The 18,175-nt window shown below is 41.2% G+C and overlaps 1 protein-coding gene across 8 annotated transcripts in view; it reads right to left on the bottom strand.

The window, feature by feature from the left end:
• Window positions 1-18,175, bottom strand: part of rttn (rotatin) — a 69,013-nt gene that overhangs the window by 28,507 nt on the left and 22,331 nt on the right. For all 8 annotated transcript variants that reach the window (XM_053611769.1, XM_053611770.1, XM_053611771.1 and 5 more), the window contains 13 exons: window positions 16,287-16,458; window positions 15,559-15,658; window positions 14,289-14,377; window positions 11,672-11,789; window positions 10,006-10,102; window positions 9,039-9,104; window positions 8,141-8,332; window positions 6,820-7,059; window positions 6,588-6,732; window positions 6,346-6,494; window positions 2,616-2,835; window positions 2,329-2,457; window positions 317-427 (listed from right to left, as the gene is read on the bottom strand). In XM_053611769.1, coding sequence (XP_053467744.1) covers window positions 317-427; window positions 2,329-2,457; window positions 2,616-2,835; window positions 6,346-6,494; window positions 6,588-6,732; window positions 6,820-7,059; window positions 8,141-8,332; window positions 9,039-9,104; window positions 10,006-10,102; window positions 11,672-11,789; window positions 14,289-14,377; window positions 15,559-15,658; window positions 16,287-16,458 — 1,828 coding nt within the window. The remainder of the gene's footprint in view (window positions 1-316; window positions 428-2,328; window positions 2,458-2,615; window positions 2,836-6,345; window positions 6,495-6,587; window positions 6,733-6,819; window positions 7,060-8,140; window positions 8,333-9,038; window positions 9,105-10,005; window positions 10,103-11,671; window positions 11,790-14,288; window positions 14,378-15,558; window positions 15,659-16,286; window positions 16,459-18,175) is intronic.

The following is an 18,175-nucleotide window of genomic DNA, read 5'->3' as shown; positions in this document are numbered from 1 at the left end:
TAAACTGTATTACATCATTCTTAGCACTACCGCGATTACACAGTGGCTTTCACAGAATGGAAAGTGGAATCATCGGGAGGGGGGAGTGTTTTTTCCTTTAATTTCTCACCCGTCTGTACGTGACGTGTATGACCGGTGTGCCTAATGATCTGGTTCCTCAGTGTAGATTCACAGTCATATCTCAGGCAACTGTGCGTTTATTTTTTTATTTACTTTTGCAAAACAAGTTTGCACATTTGGCCGAGCTATAAACGAGAATATAAATGTGTATGCCAAATATAAAAGATGCATACTTAAGAGTGTTTGTGTGGCTTACCTCTGGGTCACGATCCACCCACAGTGGGATTAACCAAGCGAGGCCGAACTGAGCTGAACACGGATCATCAGCACTCTGTTCAGGCCCAAGAGACCAGAGAGACATCCAGTCCTAGAGAGAACACAAACACACACACACACACAACTCTGGACTCTACATTCTCTAAATATACAGACAGCAAGATCCAAACATCTGAGTCTGCTGCCAAGAACTGTCCGTATTTCATTATTCATCAAAAAAACCAACTCATTCTCCTCAGTCCTTCCTTATTACTCCAGAATGTTCTATTTAAAACTTCGCTCAGAGTTTAAACATGTAGAAAAACTCTTGTATGAAGCGAATCTCTACGTGACTATTCTGTTCGCATGACACTCGCATCGTTTACGCGTAATAATGCCGCCGTATCGTTTCGACTGGCAGCACGTTAATAGAAAAATTCCATTGCAAGCTACTAGGCACGGGGTTCTACCGGGACTTCTCCGCTGCGCGGATTCATCTCACAGCACAACTCAATACACATTTAATGAAAATCCAAGCGTCCGTTCCAAACGATGACATGACTGGGCAGTGTACCTAAATCGTAATGGCCGTCGCTGTCCGTTCCCTCAATATTACAGTAGCTTCGCGGCTCATTTTATCGATCCTTCAGTAAAGTTGTGTGTAAAAATGTTTGCGCGAGCCAGATAAAAAAAACTGACAGATTTACAGTTGAGGTCATAGGATTACACACGCCTTGTAGAATCTCAAAAATGTTAATAATTAAAAAAAAAAAAAAAAAAAGCCAGATCATAAAAATCGCAGTGTTTTTTTATTTAGTTCTGTCCTGATTAAGCTATTTCACATAACAGATGTTTACACACTGTACACTCCACAATACACTATAATAACTACATTTACACAAATTACCCCATTCAAAAGTTTACATACCGTTGATTTTTAACACCGTGTGTCGTTACCTGGATGATCAAGGACTGCTTTTATGTTTTGTGAGACTTGTTGACGAGTCCCTTGTTCGTCCTGAGCAGTTAAACTGCGCTCTGTTCTTCAGAGAAATCCTCCAGGTGCTGTATATGTAATTGTATGCTCGTAACTGAGCTGTATTTTTCAGCAAAATCAGATGGCCGATACCATCACCAAGACACAGATTACGGGTGCTTTCACAACCATTAATCTGTTTGTCGAACTATTGATCAGAGTGAAATCGATTCTTTTGATTCGTTTGCTAGTTGGTTTGGTTTAGTTTCAAACTGCACATAGATAAAATGAAACAAATATTTTAAAATAAATAAATAAAACGTCAGCTGTGGGTTTAAACACGCGTTAAATAGTTCATTCGCTGGATAGAAAAAAATCTTTGCCAACATCATATCGTGTTTGGTTTGCTCCCTTCAGTTGAGTCGATTCAGTTGAGTCGACTCGTTTTCTAACTGCGATCTTGTTCTGGTCTGGTTTAGAAAACACGTCAGGGTTTGATTTAAACTGACTAACCCCTGAATTAAATATTAAAATGACGTCAATACCGGTTAATTAACCCCACCCTTGTTTTGGTCTGCTAGAGTGCATCTCCAGCGGTCTCGCTTGCTCTCTTCTCCCGTAACTCTGATAGATGACAAAGGAAAATATCTCGCAGTGTTTTAAAGCGTTGGCTGCTTTCTCTGGTCATACCAGGCATTTTGCGACGCCTCCAGTCCATTTGCATTTTAGTTTGACGTTCCGGATCGTTTTACTGTCTGACCCAAGATGCCGTGTTTTTTTTTAAAGTCTGAGTCAGGATAACTCTTAAGGACGTACAGGTGCTAAGGCGCCTCTGGCTGGTGAGGACATTTCTGAAGTTCTGACGACATGAGCTCTATGCGATTCAGAAACCTTCTGAGAAAATAAAGCTGTGGAAGTTCCTGGGTTCTTACTGACTTCACCACAGGACAGAATACAAACTGCACTTCCAGACCTGACTGAACACTTTGATCGTAAAGCACCGTGAATGTAAATTAAATGCCCAGAAATTTCAATACCTTCTCTTTGCTCTCAGACATCATCTCATGGGACAGATGAAGCAGGGAGATCACTGCATTCTTGGTCACTCCTTTTCCCATAAAGGACATGGCGTTCCCTCCCCACTCCACATAGAAGGAGGAAATTACCTGCGGGGGGGGGGGGTTGATTGAGTTTTGCATGATTGTCGAAAAGCCCCTCCCCCACCTGTATAATTTATTTCTGTATGCACATATTTAGATACAAGTCATATTACATGGAATTACAAGCCAAGATGAAGGAGAATCAGTGTGTGTAGAGTGTGTACCTCAAGTAAGCCGCTAAGGTATTTCCGGCAGAGTGTGTGTGGCTCCATGCTGCTTGTGTGAGTGCTCCAGCCGGGCAGAGCGGTGGTGTGCGTCATGCTGCGTAGAGAACGCCCCAGAGAGGGAAGGCCGTAAAACCGCGGGGCGTCTGAAACACGGAGACACTGCAGTAGACGGACGGCGAACTCTGACGCTAACGGCCCGGAGAGGAGAGTACACATCCTGAACGAGGGAGGGAGGGAGAGAGAGAGAGAGAGAGAGAGAGAGAGAGAGAGAGGTCAAATGCTGAATGCAGAAGAGATTTCATATCCTGAATGAAGGAAAGAGAGACATCAGGTGCAGAATGGAAGAGGGAGAGGAAAAAAAAAAAAAAAAAGAGATCAGAGCCTGGACCAGTGTGAGATCTGATCTTCAGTGAAGGATCATATCCTGAACTAGAGAGCTAGAGAGAGACAGAAAGAGATCAGAACCTAAATAAGATAAGATAGATTTCATTGATCCACACTGGGGAAATTCAGCTCAATTACACAAAAAACAGATAGGAAAGAATGCACAATAAATAGGAAGAGAATTGAAAAAAAAATGTCTAATATATATATACACACACAATAGGAATAGAAAAATCAGAATAATAGTAGTAAAAAATAATAATAATGGTGATATGTACACTATGAACATCTTAATGTCTGTACAGATGAACACAAATATGAATATATACACATTAGTAACACCTTGTTTATATACATAAATGGATTATTGCACAGTTAACAATAGAGGGTGAGCAACAAATAATACTAAATTAATAAATGTTCATATTGCAGAATTATCGTGAATGTGTAGGTTGACGATGCAAAACAGCTAGCAGTGCTACATTATGTTGTTATTTGTATTTAAGAGTCTGCTGGCTGCTGTAGGGATGGACGACCTGCGGTAGCGCTCTATCTTACACCGAGGGTGCGGCAGTCTGCTGCTGAAGGAGCTGCTCAGGGACCCCAATGTTTCATACAGGAGGTTAGAGGAATTGCCTATGATGGACGCCTGCTTAGCTAACATCCTCCTCTCCCCCACCACGTCCGTGCTATCCAGAGGGCAGACCACGACAGAGCTAGCCCTCTTAACCAGTTTGTTAAGACGTTTCCTGTCCCTCTCTGTGCTCCCGACTCCCCAGGAAACTACTGTATAGAAGATAGCAGATGCTACCACAGTAGCACGGTCCTGCACACACCAAAAGACCTCAGTCTCCTCAGCAGGTGGAGACGACTTTTGTCCCTTTTTATACAGGACATCTGGGTTTATGGAACGGTCCAGTTTATTGTTGAGGTGAACACCCAGGAATTTATACGTCTCTACCCTTTCGATTTCAACACCCTAGATGGCACCGGGCTGGCCTCCTGCGGGGGTCGATTACCGTCTCATTTGTCTTGCTGGCGTTGAGGCAGAGGTGGTTTAAATCACACCAGTTGACAAAGTCAGCGATGACCTCCCGGAATTCCTGATCGTTCCCCTCTGATACTCGTCCAACGACGACCGTATCATCAGGGAACTTCTGCACGTGGCAACTGTTAGTGTTATACCTGAAATCCACCGTGTACAGGCTGAAGAGAAAGGGAGTGAGCACTGTACCCTGTGGAGCTCCCGTTCTGCTGACAACCACATCAGACATACCGTCCTGGAGCCTCACATACTGTGGTCTGTCAGTGAGATCGTTGATGATCCATGCAGCCAGATGGAGGTCAACTCCAGCTCCCGAAAGCTTCCTCCTAAGTAGTGACGGCTGAATTGTACTGAAAGCACTGGAAAAATCAACACACATGATCCTCACAATGCTCCCAGTATTCTCCGGGTGTAGAAGTGATCTGTGCATCAGATAAATAATGGAATCATCAACCCAATGCCTGGTCGGAAAGTGAACTGCAGGGGGTCTAGGTCTGAGCTCACTAGGGTCCGCAGCTGTTGGAGTACAAACCTCTCCATGGACTTCATCAGGTGTGAAGTTAAGGCTACCGGTCTGAAGTGGTTGGGCTCCCTAGGATGCACACTTTTAGGTACTGGAACCACACAGGAAGTCTTCCACAGTACTGGAACTCGCGCCGGTCTCGGGCTCAGGTTAAAGACGTGCAGGATGACCTCACTAAGCTGATCTGCACAGTCTTTAAGCAGTCTGGAGCTGATTCCATCTGGGCCTGGTGCCTTGCCTTGATCTTCTTTAGCTCCTTCTTCACCTGATCAGAGAGCAGGGGGGAGTTATTTGTGATCCCTGAGGAGTGGTATGGGGGGGAGGGGTGTGAACTGTGTGATGCTCTGAGGTGTGAATTGGATGATACCGCTATTCCTGAAGCCCTGAGGGTGGAAAAGGGGGTGTCTAATGGCCCAAGAGGGAGAGGTTAAGTCGCTGACAGGTCTGAGGTCTGTTAGGAGGGGGGAGGAGAAGGAGCTGAATCAAATCTATTAAAAAACAGATTTAATTCATCTGCCCTGCCACGGTCGCCAGACACAAGGCCCCTCCCACTGTCTTTGTTCTGACCGGAGATTGTTTTCCGTCCCCTCCTGACCTCCCTCGTGTTGTTCTGTTGAAGGCGCTCCTCCAACTTTTTTCGGCAGCTGTCTTTTCCTTTCCTTATCTCCCCTCTGAGCTGTTTTAATGGTGAACAGTTAAATAGGAGAGAAAGCATGATTTGATCCTCAATTAATGGGAGACAGAGTGAAAGAGAGAGAGAGAGAGAGAGAGAGAGAGAGAGAGAGAGAAAGAGAGAGAGATCACACCCTTAATGAATGATGGGGGGGACTCTTGAATGAAAGAACAGATAGATCAGGTCCTAATCAAACAATAGTGAAAGAGAGAGTTCAGATAGAGAGAGAGAGAGAGAGAGAGAGGAAAAAAAAAAAAAAGAGAGATCAGATATTGAACAAGGGAGCTATCTGGATCCTGAACAAAGGAGACTGAAAGAGAGCGAGATCAGTCCCAAAATCCTCAATTAGAAGGAGAGAGAGAGAGAGAGAGAGAGAGAGAGATCCTAAATAAAGGAAAAAGTGAGATCAGATATTGAATAAGGGGGAGAGAGAGAGAGAGAGAGAGATCCTAAATAAAGGAAAAAGTGAGATCAGATATTGAATAAGGGGGGAGAGAGAGAGAGAGAGAGAGAGAGATCCTAAATAAAGGAAAAAGTGAGATCAGATATTGAATAGGGGGGGAGAGAGAAAGAGATCCTAAATAAAGGAAAAAGTGAGATCAGATACTGAATAAGAGGGGGGGAGGGGAAGGGAGAGAGAGAGATCCTAAATAAAAGAAAAAGTGAGATCAGATATTGAATAAGAGGGGGGGAGGGAGAGAGAGAGATCCTAAATAAAGGAAAAAGTGAGATCAGATATTGAATAAGGGGGAGAGAGAGAGAGAGAGAGAGATCCTAAATAAAGGAAAAAGTGAGATCAGATATTGAATAAGGGGGAGAGAGAGAGAGAGAGAGATCCTAAATAAAGGAAAAAGTGAGATCAGATATTGAATAAGGGGGGGAGAGAGAGAGAGAGAGAGAGATCCTAAATAAAGGAAAAAGTGAGATCAGATATTGAATAAGGGGGAGAGAGAGAGAGAGATCCTAAATAAAGGAAAAAGTGAGATCAGATATTGAATAAGGGGGAGAGAGAGAGAGAGATCCTAAATAAAGGAAAAAGTGAGATCAGATATTGAATAAGGGGGAGAGAGAGAGAGAGAGATCCTGAGTGTGTATGTAGGACCTGTCGGAGATGTGTGTGAGACGCAGCAGGGTGTTGAACAGCGAGGTCAGGTCTCTCTGTAGTTGATGTCCGTGGTGAATCCCGCTGTGTCTCTGAGGGTCCATGTGCGTCTTCTCGTCTAGCAGCAGGTCCAGCAGCACGCGCGTGTCCTACCAACACGCACACAAAGTCCATCAGTCACTTCCCCCCACCTCACCTCACCTCACCTCATCACTGTACGGGATTAAAGTTTTACCGGTTACCTTTTTCAGGAGTAATTCTAGGAGCCATTTCAGATCTCGGTCATCAGAATCAGACCGATGTTGCCTGAAGAAAGTGTTCAGGAACGATATGACGTCCGCGAGCAGCACCTCGTCCTCGGGGCACGCGGGTTTCACCTGAAGAAATCTGTACATTCATGGGGAAAATGTACCACGCGGAAGGGGTTGAACAGAAAAGCAAAGATTACAGCGGATCTCTAAACCGAGTGTGTACCTCTCCACAGCACCACGCCAGCCGAGTTTCTGCAGCGTACTCTTGGCGGAGTGTGTGTCGTGTTTAACAGCCAGCTGATCAGTCAGGAGATAAAGGTGTATTCTAGTCAGAGCGAAGGTGACCCCGGTGTGTGATCCGGCCGAGCGAATGGCGTTAACACACTCGTGAAGCCCTGCTCTCATATCACACGCTCGCACTGACGCGACCTGAGACTCCGACATCACCAGATCAGCATGAAACCTGTAGCAGAGAGCGGGCGGGGGCGGGGGGGAACAAGTCAAGCGCTTGGAAAATATAACGCAAACATCACTTTCCCCAACCAGCAATATATTTACACTACCGCTGAAAAGTTTGGGGACACTTTGACTGACATGTTTCTCATGATCTGAAGGTGTATGATTAAATGTTTGAACATTTAATTGTAGACAAAAATATAATCGTGCCAATGAATTCAATGTATTCATTAGAAAACTAACATTTTATTTAAAAAAAAAAAAAAATATATATATATATATATTTTTTTTAAATGGATGACTCGGCGCGAGATATTCCGAAAAGCAGCCGGTAAGTGTCCGGCGTAGGTGTGAACTCCTTTAATACTGTTTAAAAAGCATCTCAGGGAAATTCCTCAAGAAATCCGTCGAGAAAACACAAAGAATAAATTTCTGGAAATTCTAGGTTTAAAAAAAAAAAAAAAGGGGGGGGGGTCTACTTTGAAGATGCTAAAATATTAAATTATTTTGGATTTTTTTTTTTTATCATCACAACATAATTCCCATAGTTTCATTTCGGTTATTCCAGAGTGTTGATGACTTTATTATTATTATTATAAAAATGTGGAGAAAGAATTTAGTGTTTCTAAACTTTTGACCGGTAGTGTATATACAGGAAGCGGAGAGTTAATTATGCACATGACTTGAACTAAACCTTGGCTCTCTTGAAGCCCTCTCTGCATACGCAAGCATCTGAGTATCATGCAAGTCTATAGTTACGTATGAAATTTGCATACCGACGTGTGCAATTTTGCTATTAAATCCTCATTATGCATGCTTAACTCAGCTCTGGGTATGAAGCAATGACCTATAGCCTCTACCTACACCTATAAGGTGCAGAAAGAAGATACGCATACATAATAGAGACACAAAAAGCACACTGTGTATAACAAGCCAAGCACGCTGCTGCGTCTGATCCCCCCCGACACACACACACACACTATCATGTGTAGTGTAGTGTCGCTGCTACACCTACAAAGTGACCTATATGATAAACTGACCCCCTGTAACCTTCTAGCCACCGATACCCATAATGAGCAGTGTCTTACTCAGGTGTTCGAGTAGTGGTGTCTCTCCTGCGTATGAGCAGCGTATCGGTGCCGCAGTGCCAGGCTCTGTTCCAGCTGAAGCTCAGCGCCTCTTTGGCAGCTCTCAGCTCCATCAGATCGGTATAAAGCGGCAGAACGATGCAGTTGGGACTCACCGCGTGGTGAGACGCGGCGCGGAACGGCAGATTATACCTGCACAAAACAAAACGACACGTTATGGCGATGCTAAAACGGAAAATTCTTCACCATGTAAATGCGGATACTGGACAGGACCTCATACCTGTACTGAAAAGGAGATCGCTACGGCACAAACGGCACAATTACAGAAACGATCCCGAAACCTAGTAACGGATTCGACGTATCGAAAACTCGATTTGCGAATCGGATATCCGGAGACGGATGAAAGGATGAAATCCATCGAGTTGCGGCTCCGTCGAAGCGCGTCGAAGAGTTCGTCGCAGGAGAAGCGGCCTTTTGTTTTACATCTCCAAAAATCTGGATCTTAACACAACTTAATCTTCACTTTCAGAGATTAGGCATATAAATGGCATCATTTAAAGTTATTACTACTACTATTTATTATTATACTTTGCAAATCGTATAATAGTTCTCATGCTGGAAAGATTATTACTGTATATACTATAAGGTCCAGCGCAATCGGTGGACGGCGTCCCAAACGGTCACTTGAGCTGCGCTTTCTAAATAAACTTGACATCTTTGCAGAAGCTTGAACAACACTCGGTTTAAATTAGATCCGGCTTTACTGAAATGCCAATTCGTATAAAAGCCACTGCCAAGTGAAGAAATTCTTCTGCGATGCTCGTCGAGTTTATGACATTTCACGTGGAGCAAATTTGCTCAGCGTTTTACCGAAATGTCAGAAATACAACGCACTTACCTTCTGATAATGCAGACCGGCAGAGAGAACGGTGTAAATCCTGTATCTGTGTCAGCTTTTCCAGTGCTGATGACAAATACATGACAAAAACATAACGCACATTAACCCTTCACACATTAAACTCAGTCCTAATAATATATATTTTTTAATGCACAAAATGACAGGCACTCGTATGATAAGGCGTTGGATTATTAATACAAATTTTCAAACATATATATATATATATATAAAAAAAATAATATATTCAACATTTTTAGAAGTAACGTAAGCAATATAAGAAAACCGTGAACCAAATGTGTTGGTATGCATCATAAAACCAGCTTTAAGAATAAGAAAAATCACTGCAAATCTACGGGGTAGATTTAATCCCTGGGAGTACGCGCCACTCGAACACTGGCTTAATAGTACGCACTCGGTAGTCGTCTATCTAGTGCTCGAATATGGACATCTAAACATAACTAAGCTGGGGAGGACACTTTTAGATGGGAAAAAAAAAAATATGAAAGTCACTGCCAAATTACTTCTAAGGCTCACTATAGTGGAGTTTGCTGACTTATGCGGTTTCTGTATGTGTGTCTGTGAAACTGTAGAAACTGACAACGGCAGAAAGAAATAAAATAATAAAAGGTGTAAAGGTTTTTCTGTGGATAAAAATGAACGGTTAAGTAAGGAATAAAAAAAAAAAAAAAAAAAAAGACTCTGAGCCGTGCTGTTAAAAGGAAAATATAACTTGCTTGCTTACTTTCCCATAAAACCACGTCCTGAATTGTTTTATTCCTTTTATACCATAGCAATTTGCCAACGATAACCAGTTATATTCAGTAAATAATGAAAAAGTATACCGGCTATGGATTTATAGTTGCAGTTAACGTTGTGGAGTCGTTCTCTTCAGAATATTTAGAGTCGATGGAAAGACAAACATTCATATATTCATTCTTTTGGGAAATCTCTTGACATTTGTACGTACCACACATCCACAGCGGCGATCTCATCAAAAAGCAGGAAACACATCAGCACTGCGGCTTCAGTCACGTCTCTCTGATTGGCCTTCATCAGCAGCGAGGCTGAGGAAAAGGCAATTAAACAAGCCGCGATGGAGTAAATCTACGTTCTCGGAAATTATAGGGGGGGGGAAAGTGTAATTATGGTATACGTGATGATTTCCAGATCATTCAGGGTTCATTTGAGATTTTATTTATTTGTTTGTCGGTTTGTGTGCGTTTCCCCTCGATTTTCTCCCTAATTCAGTCTTGGCCAATTCCTATCCAGCAATTCTCATCTCCACCATCATAAGTCAGCTAGCAATCCGGGAGGGTGAAGGCTATCACGTCCTTCCTCCGAGACACGTGAAGTCAGCCAATTGCATCTCCTCGAACTGCTGCTCATGCTGCATTGCAGGGCGGCATAACACACTCGGAGGAAAGCGCTATCCGCCTCCATCGGCTTGCCTGAGCTCACAGACACCCTGTGATTGGCTACTCAATGACAGCAGAGAGAGTTTATGCCACCCCTTCCACCCTGAGAGCACAACCAACTCTGCTCTCTTGGACTCCTGGCCACAGATGGCGCTGGTTTCTTGTGGTTGATTTTTAATGAAGAATGTATACACACTGTGTAACGTGTTTTCATTAAAGGAGCAAAGATTGTTTTTTTTATTATTATTATTATTATTATTGTATTTGTATTATTTCTTACTATTACAAATAACCTAGAAAGTATGCGGAACAGGATAAAAAAATGGTTTACGACATGGCTTCACCACAAGTGTATTATGTGTTTGGAAAACTGTGCGTGTCTGTGTTTGGATGGGCCTCCTGTCAGTCATTTTATAGCTGCCCCACAATGCACCCTGCCTCCGCCCCATCTCTAGTCTGTTTTCATTAAAAAAAAAATATGTCTGAAAGCAATAAATGGCCAGCACAGCCAGATTATTCTCCTGTGAGCAAAAAATCCCCCGGAAAAATAAATGTAAAAAAAAAAAAAAAAAAAATTCCACAGTGCCTTCAAAATACTTTCGAAATTTCAAAGATGGAGGAGGACGTAGGGGATGAAGCCAAAAAATGCGAACAATGCTTACTCCAGAGCCATTTTCATAAATCAGTATAAGCCGAAATGTCTCGCGTTCATAATGTTATAACTTGGCTTTCAACACTTCAAGCCTTTATGTAACAGTAAAAAAAAAAAAAATTATTTACGGTGTATATAAAAACACTGAAGAAAAATAAAAACAGAACTTGTACCGTGTCTGCGTTTTAATTTGAAGTTAGTCCGAATCAAAAAATATCATTTACTTGTATTTTGCTTACATTTAATTTTAAAATCTAATTTAATTTCAGTTTAAGAAAATACATGTTGTATAACATATTAACTGTATTAACCCTGGATGAATAAATAAATCTTTTCAAAATGGAGGAGGTGGATCTTGTTCCTGTAAATTTATATTTATATACATCTTTTTCGTTTGAAAGTGTTTAATCCGAACAAAGAAATAAAGAAAAAAAAAAAAATCATAGAAACTTTCTGCATTTGGATCTTTCTAGTATTTGAAAAAATGAAGCGCTAGCAGCGAATCGTGCTGCTCAGTATGATTTCCTCTGAGCTGCTGGAGAAGTGAAGCACGGTGCAGTTCGTACCTCGGAGCAGTGCGAGGAGGAAAGCTGGTTGCTGAGCCAGCGTGTGACGTAGAGACGGATCTGCGTATACTAACTTCCTCAGCATCGTGACGCCCGGCTCGGACAGACACCCGACAGACTACAGGAAGAGGGGATGCAGAAAACAGGAAGTTTATACAGTGTTTATACAACTTGAGCTTATTACTGACGCTTGTTTAAAAGCTTTTGTGAATCGCTCTGAGGTACTCGGCCTGGACAAGCGACAACGGCGACGCCGTTCATAGTGTGTCCTTGAACCGTTTACATTAACAAAGCGTGAAACTGAGTAAAAAACCGACACTGGAGGCTCCTTCCTTTTTCAATAGTATTAGATTATGTTGAGTGTCTACCATACAAGCTCCTGTAAATGAACTGTTAGCATGGAAACAATGATGTGTTAGAATTAGAACGAGCACATTAATATACACTACTGGTCAAACGTTTAGATACACTCATTCTTTATTTATTTTTTTTTTTCCTCTACATTTTAGAATAATAATAAAGTCATCAAAACTCTGGAATAACACAAATGGAACTATGGGAATTATGTTGTGATAAAAAAAAAATCCCAAATAAATCAAAATAGTTTTATATTTTACCATCTTCAAAGTAGACCCCCTTTTTTTTTTTTTTTTTAACCTAGAATTTCCAGAAATGTATTCTTGGTATTTTCTCAACCGATTTCTTGAGGAATTTCCCTGAGATGCTTTTTAAAAACAGTATTAAAAGGTAGTTCCCGCCTACGCCGGACACTTACCGGCTGCTTTTCGGGACATCTCGCTCCGAGTCGTCCGTTTAAAAATATATATATTTTTTATAAATAAAATGTTAGTTTTCGAACGAAAGAAACGAACACGTCGGCACGATCCCATTTTTGTCGACGACGCCGATTTCAAACATTTTTGATCACGCACCTTCAGATCAAAAGGTTTTCATGAGAGACGTTTCGGTCGAGCGTCCACAGACGTCTGACCGGTAGTGTAGTGCTGTTATCGAAAATTAATCAGCACCTTCTGAGCAAACTGCTTTGAGAATTCAACGCTGTATTAGGATATGTCCATCGTTATTATAATAAACAGCAGCATGGAAAAGATTTACAAGACAGTCTATCTGAACGTTTCATTTCCATGCTTATTTATAGTTCTGTAAGGTAGAGCGGGGGGGAGAAGAAAAGAAAAAAAAAATGCAGCAAAAGTGAGGAGAACGTGTGAAACTGTAACGGTCCATAAAAGCGTTAAGTAGCTGCAGAAGCTTATCAGAGTGTTCTCTACGGGAATCTACCAGACATTATGAAACATTATTCCCTGTAATTAGCCTCATTAGCAGGGCAAAACACTCTGCATCAACGCTGGCAGATTTTGGCCTGGGGAGGCCTTCCTCAGACAACACAAGCTAATTAACACTGACGAACTCCTGCCTGACGTTATTATCTCAAAGCTGGGCTGTGGTCTCTTTTAAATATCTTTCCGAATAGTGTACGCTTGAGGTCTTAAGTTTACATACGCCTTGCAAAGTGTAAACTGTTATTATTTTGTTTAAAGATCTTGTTTTTTTTTTTTTTTTTCCATTTAGTACTGCCCTTCGGAAGCTACGTAAGATATTTGTACGTTTCCCAGAAGACAAAATAATAACAATTTACACCAATGAACCTGTTCAAAAGTTTACCCCCCCGGCTCTTAATGTATCGTGTTGTCTTTTCGAGCATCAGTGAATGTTTGGACGGAATCAACCGTATGTAAACTTTTGAACTGGTTCATTTGTTATGATCAGAGATGCCCCGATGTATCGCGCGATAACCGGTATCGGACGATAAAGGCGAACATTTCCCTGCTATCGGCCGATAGTTTAAAAACATCCGACGATCAGGGCCGATTAGATCCCGTCAATCAAAAGAGGGCGGGAAAACAGATCGATTTCATACTGTGTGTAAAGATGACGTCTCTCGTGTGGAATGACGACAAAACTGCAGTTAGTAAGCTCTGTAATCTCTGCAGTGCTAAAAATTTTACACCGGACGCTGTGTCCATGTTCATTAGAGTAACGTGTGTTCTGTTGATGAGACCAGTTTCTGTCAAACAACTTGTTGAAATGGAGAGATTAAAGTTTCCGTTTGCATTTCTTTCAGAATTGTGGAATTTATTATTATTCATTTAAAAGAAGGTATAAAAGGCAGAACTGTCGGTTATCGGTATCGCCCGATATCACTCTGAATAATCGGTTATCGGTATCGCCCGATATCACTCTGAATAATCGGTTATCGGTATCGGCTGAGAAATCTAGTATCGGTGCATCTCTAGTTATTATAGTGTCTTGTGGACTATATGTAAACATCTGTTACGTGAAATAGCATATTCAGGGCAGAACTAAATAAAACACACAATGCGATTTATATAATCCCTCTTAATCTTTTTAATTAGTAGCACGTTGCAGAGTCTACAGCATGTAAACTTATGACCTCAACGGTATCCTTTATCACATCGTATAAGACAGTTCCTTTGTTTTCTGGAAATAAAAGGGAATCGTTCATATTTGTCGAGATGTTTCCGAATCGATCATTTCTGCGTGTTTTGATTGTGAGAGAAAAACATTCTAATTGTACCCCTCCACGGCTGGTCACGCTCTCTGTAATCAAAGACACGAGTTTGTCCGTCAGTCCCTGCGTCTTCAGTACCGCGTGCATTGCAGTATCTGGGGGAAAAAAAAGATAAAAGAAGCAAAAAAAAAAAAAAAAACAACAACCATTTAAACTCCGGGTGATCTGTCCACGTCATCCGATTGACTGAAAACTGTTTGACCTTCCAAAGTAAAGATACAAAGTACTGACACTGGAGACTCCTTCCATAATGGTTAAACTAACATCTTGCAGTGTAGAAAACTTGATGTTGCAGAACTTGATTTAATTCTGCATAATTAATTTAAGAAAAGTTATACTGCTATTATGAAGCTGGCCCAACAAGAATTAATACTAATACTATTAATACTATTTATTAAAGGCTACACTGATAACTACACAAAACCGAGAACCCTAAGCTATCGGAGCTGCCACAGGCATGCTTACGGAAGCCCTGAGCGGCCGTGCATTATTATTTTTTCTCATGATCTCGACTCAATTTTCTTTTTGTTGTAATTTTGCTCGACATAACAAGATGCTTAGCGCAATCCAGCAGCATCATGGATGAACAAATTCATTTTTACTTTGAACAGGGACTCGCTCAAGCTGACATAGCTTTACGTCCGTCAGTGATTGGCACGTGAGTGTCCGACACTCGAGAATGGGACACGCGTCTGTCTTAACGCAGAGATAATGGCCATCTCTACAGCGGGCAGTCATTACACTTATGACGGTGATGGCGACGACGCCGAAGTGCGTGCAACACCAGTCCCGTTCACCAGTCCCAATCCCAAAGCGTGAGATTTTCTCGTGATAAAATTACGGCACGAGAAAACGGCTTTTTTTTGTTATTACAACATCATGAGAAAACAAGAAAGAGAAGGGAAAAAAAAAAAAAAAAAACGAATAACGCATGGCCGCTTAAGGCTTCCGTACATGCTGGAAACCAACTGCATATTTTTTTTGTTATTGTGGCTTGAATTCAATATCAGACACTCTTGTAAGCTGTTCATGCGAATGCTTGAAAAAAATCCATGATGTTCAATTAAAAAAAAAAGCACAAGAAAATTTGTTTCATATGTATAATCGTACTATGACAAAAGGTATATCTTACACTATAACCAACTATAGCCCTTCCACTTCACACCACCATGAAATAATCCACTATTTATGCTTTCGCAGCACACATTTCAGCACATGAAGTGTTTGAGAGCAGAAGTGTGTGTGACTAAGAAGAAGTCGTCGACACGTTTCTCACCCTGCAAAACAACCGCCAGCTGTTCGGCTGCGGATTTGCGCAGGACCATATCCACCGTCTCCGAGGTGAAGATACTGTACAGTTTATTCATGCAGTCCACCTGCGCAGAGAGTCGAAACACACACGGCTATTACACGGCACCTTTTTGAATCGTTCATCCTTTCGTTGGGTTTAACTACAGCTATGTTCTGCCAAATTATAAAAAAACACTTATCTATCTGCTCTTCGTAAGATTTGCTTCAGGTTCATTAGAGAGCTGAAAACATAAAGCTGTAGCCTTGAGCATTATTGCTGAATAATAAAAAAAAAAAACATTTATAAATAAAAAAAAGATATATATAGCAAGCCGTGATTAACAGGGCCTAGCTGCAAAGGTGCAGCAAATGCAAAGCAAAGTGGAGCCTGAAGAACCCGAAGAGAAGAAATAGAACGTACACGAATGAATAAAAGGTTCAGAAGCACAGCTGAGAATTAGACTGAACAGGAAATTAACAGAACTTAAAGCTTCAGCTTTATAAACTATACACCAGCTCTATAAACAAGAAATGAATACTGAGTAACTGATGTTTCAGACACAATATGGCCAAATATTCTGTTTATTTTTGCTCGGCTAGTAAAAATAGTTCCCAAAGAAGCCACGTTGGATTGGAACTAACTGCGATATGAAGCATTTTTAAATATTTAACACGAATAGTGTGTGGAATGATGGAATCCTGATTTGACTTCACCTTAAGGTAAGACTTGTTGGAGTCGTCTAGTCTGACGTCCACGCATTTGTCAGTAACGTAGAGAGAAGGCAGTGATGACAGAGTCGAGCTGTCCACGACAAGCCGGGATGTTCCGTTGTCTTCTGAATTGGCCAGATGATGTGATAGGTGTTGAGCTGCTGTGCTTCTCACCCTTTAAAAAAAACACACACAGAGCATGAAATTACAACACTGAGCATGAAATACAGACCGCGTTCAAGCGGTTCACACAACGCAAATATCCTACGCAAAGTGTTAAAAAGTACACACTAGTTGGTAGTGAGGTTTTACGATTAGACTTTTAACAGGACAACCATGTGCTGCTCATATCGAGTGATATCCATTTAGATTTTGTACAGCGTAAAAAGGCTCAGACGATGATTGGTTGTTTAGCACCTGTATCGTTGGAGCTAAGCTACTAAGGAGTGTTGGTGGTGCTGCCTTAAATGTTCGTGAAGGTTTTAACTGGAATTATTCAGCTACAAAAAGGTAGATCAATCCCACAATGCAACACTGAAAAAAAAAAATCATAACACGGTGCACTGTAAAGCAATAATAATCAAGGAAATTCGTATTCGTATCAACCCCAAATCGATCAATGATTGCCATGATTGGATAATGGTGTATATCACACAATATCACATGCCTAGTTACCAGTCGGAGGATTTGGATCAATGCATTGACTTAAAAAGTGAAATAAATCGCCGCAGCAATCCTAAATCAATTATTGTGAATTATAACTGACGATAAATGGATTATTAGGTGGCCAAACACCAAAGGCAGCCCATAGAACAGTCTGGTAAAAAGTTGTGAAATTTGGCACACTGATTCGGGAGGGTCTAAGGAACATTCTGACCAAATTTGGGCCAAGTGCTGTAAATGCACTAGCACCACCATCAGGTCTAATTTGTTTCTAATTTGGAAGCCAGACCTGGGTGCTAGGCCCCCAAAAATTCTGCTTGCAGCTTTCATTTTTGATTATAATTTTTTTTTTTTTTTTTTTAACAGTTTGCACACAACTGGTATGTAAACAATAATTCATATTCTAAAACTGATCTGAAAAACAGGTTAGGAAGGTGATTTACCCATAACACAAAAACATCAGTCGTGAACGATTCTGAACAAAGTTCATATATCGGACTGGAGGCTACTAGGGGTGTAACGATACACTCTGGTCATGATTCGATTCACGATACTGGATTCATGATATCGATTGGATTCTCAGAATATTTTGAACAAAATCTGGATGAAGAAAAACTCTGACAGACTCATGGTGCAATTTCTGAATCATAACCAATGCATAAACAATTCTGTATAAAACTTAATCAAAAATTGCTACGAACAGAGGCTGAATACTGTAAACAAAAATGTACAACAGGTTCACCATAACTTAAATATAAATTAATACATTTGTAAATTCTCCCTTCTGGTTTTTGAAAATGATCGACTGAAACATAACGAGCTCCAAATAGAGCTCCAAAGTCGGCTAAAATGGCAGATTTCCAGGGCCTTTGGTGTTTTTTGAAAGCTCGTGCAGAACTCTTTAACGGTTACAATGTGATCATGTGACCATATAATGTATAACGCGTTGTACAATTGATTGTTGTAATCCGGAGCTACCAGGTTATCGGGCACTTCACAAACGCAGATCTCGGAGGCTCTCCATGAAAGATTGCATTCATGTGACCAGCATACCGTCTATAAATTTTAGCTCTACTGGTTTCGCAGATTGGGACCTCTGGTTTTCAAACAGTGCAACTGCATTAGATGCATAATTAACAGAATGCTCGTGTCACGATGTATCGTCAACAAATCATATACTCGTGCATCATTACAGCCCTAGAGGCTACTAAATCGAATCATAGCAGATT

This window comes from Ictalurus furcatus, chromosome 23 (assembly GCF_023375685.1).
Source record: "Ictalurus furcatus strain D&B chromosome 23, Billie_1.0, whole genome shotgun sequence".
Taxonomy (NCBI): Eukaryota; Metazoa; Chordata; class Actinopteri; order Siluriformes; family Ictaluridae; genus Ictalurus; species Ictalurus furcatus.
This window is presented reverse-complemented; position numbering and strand designations above follow the sequence as displayed.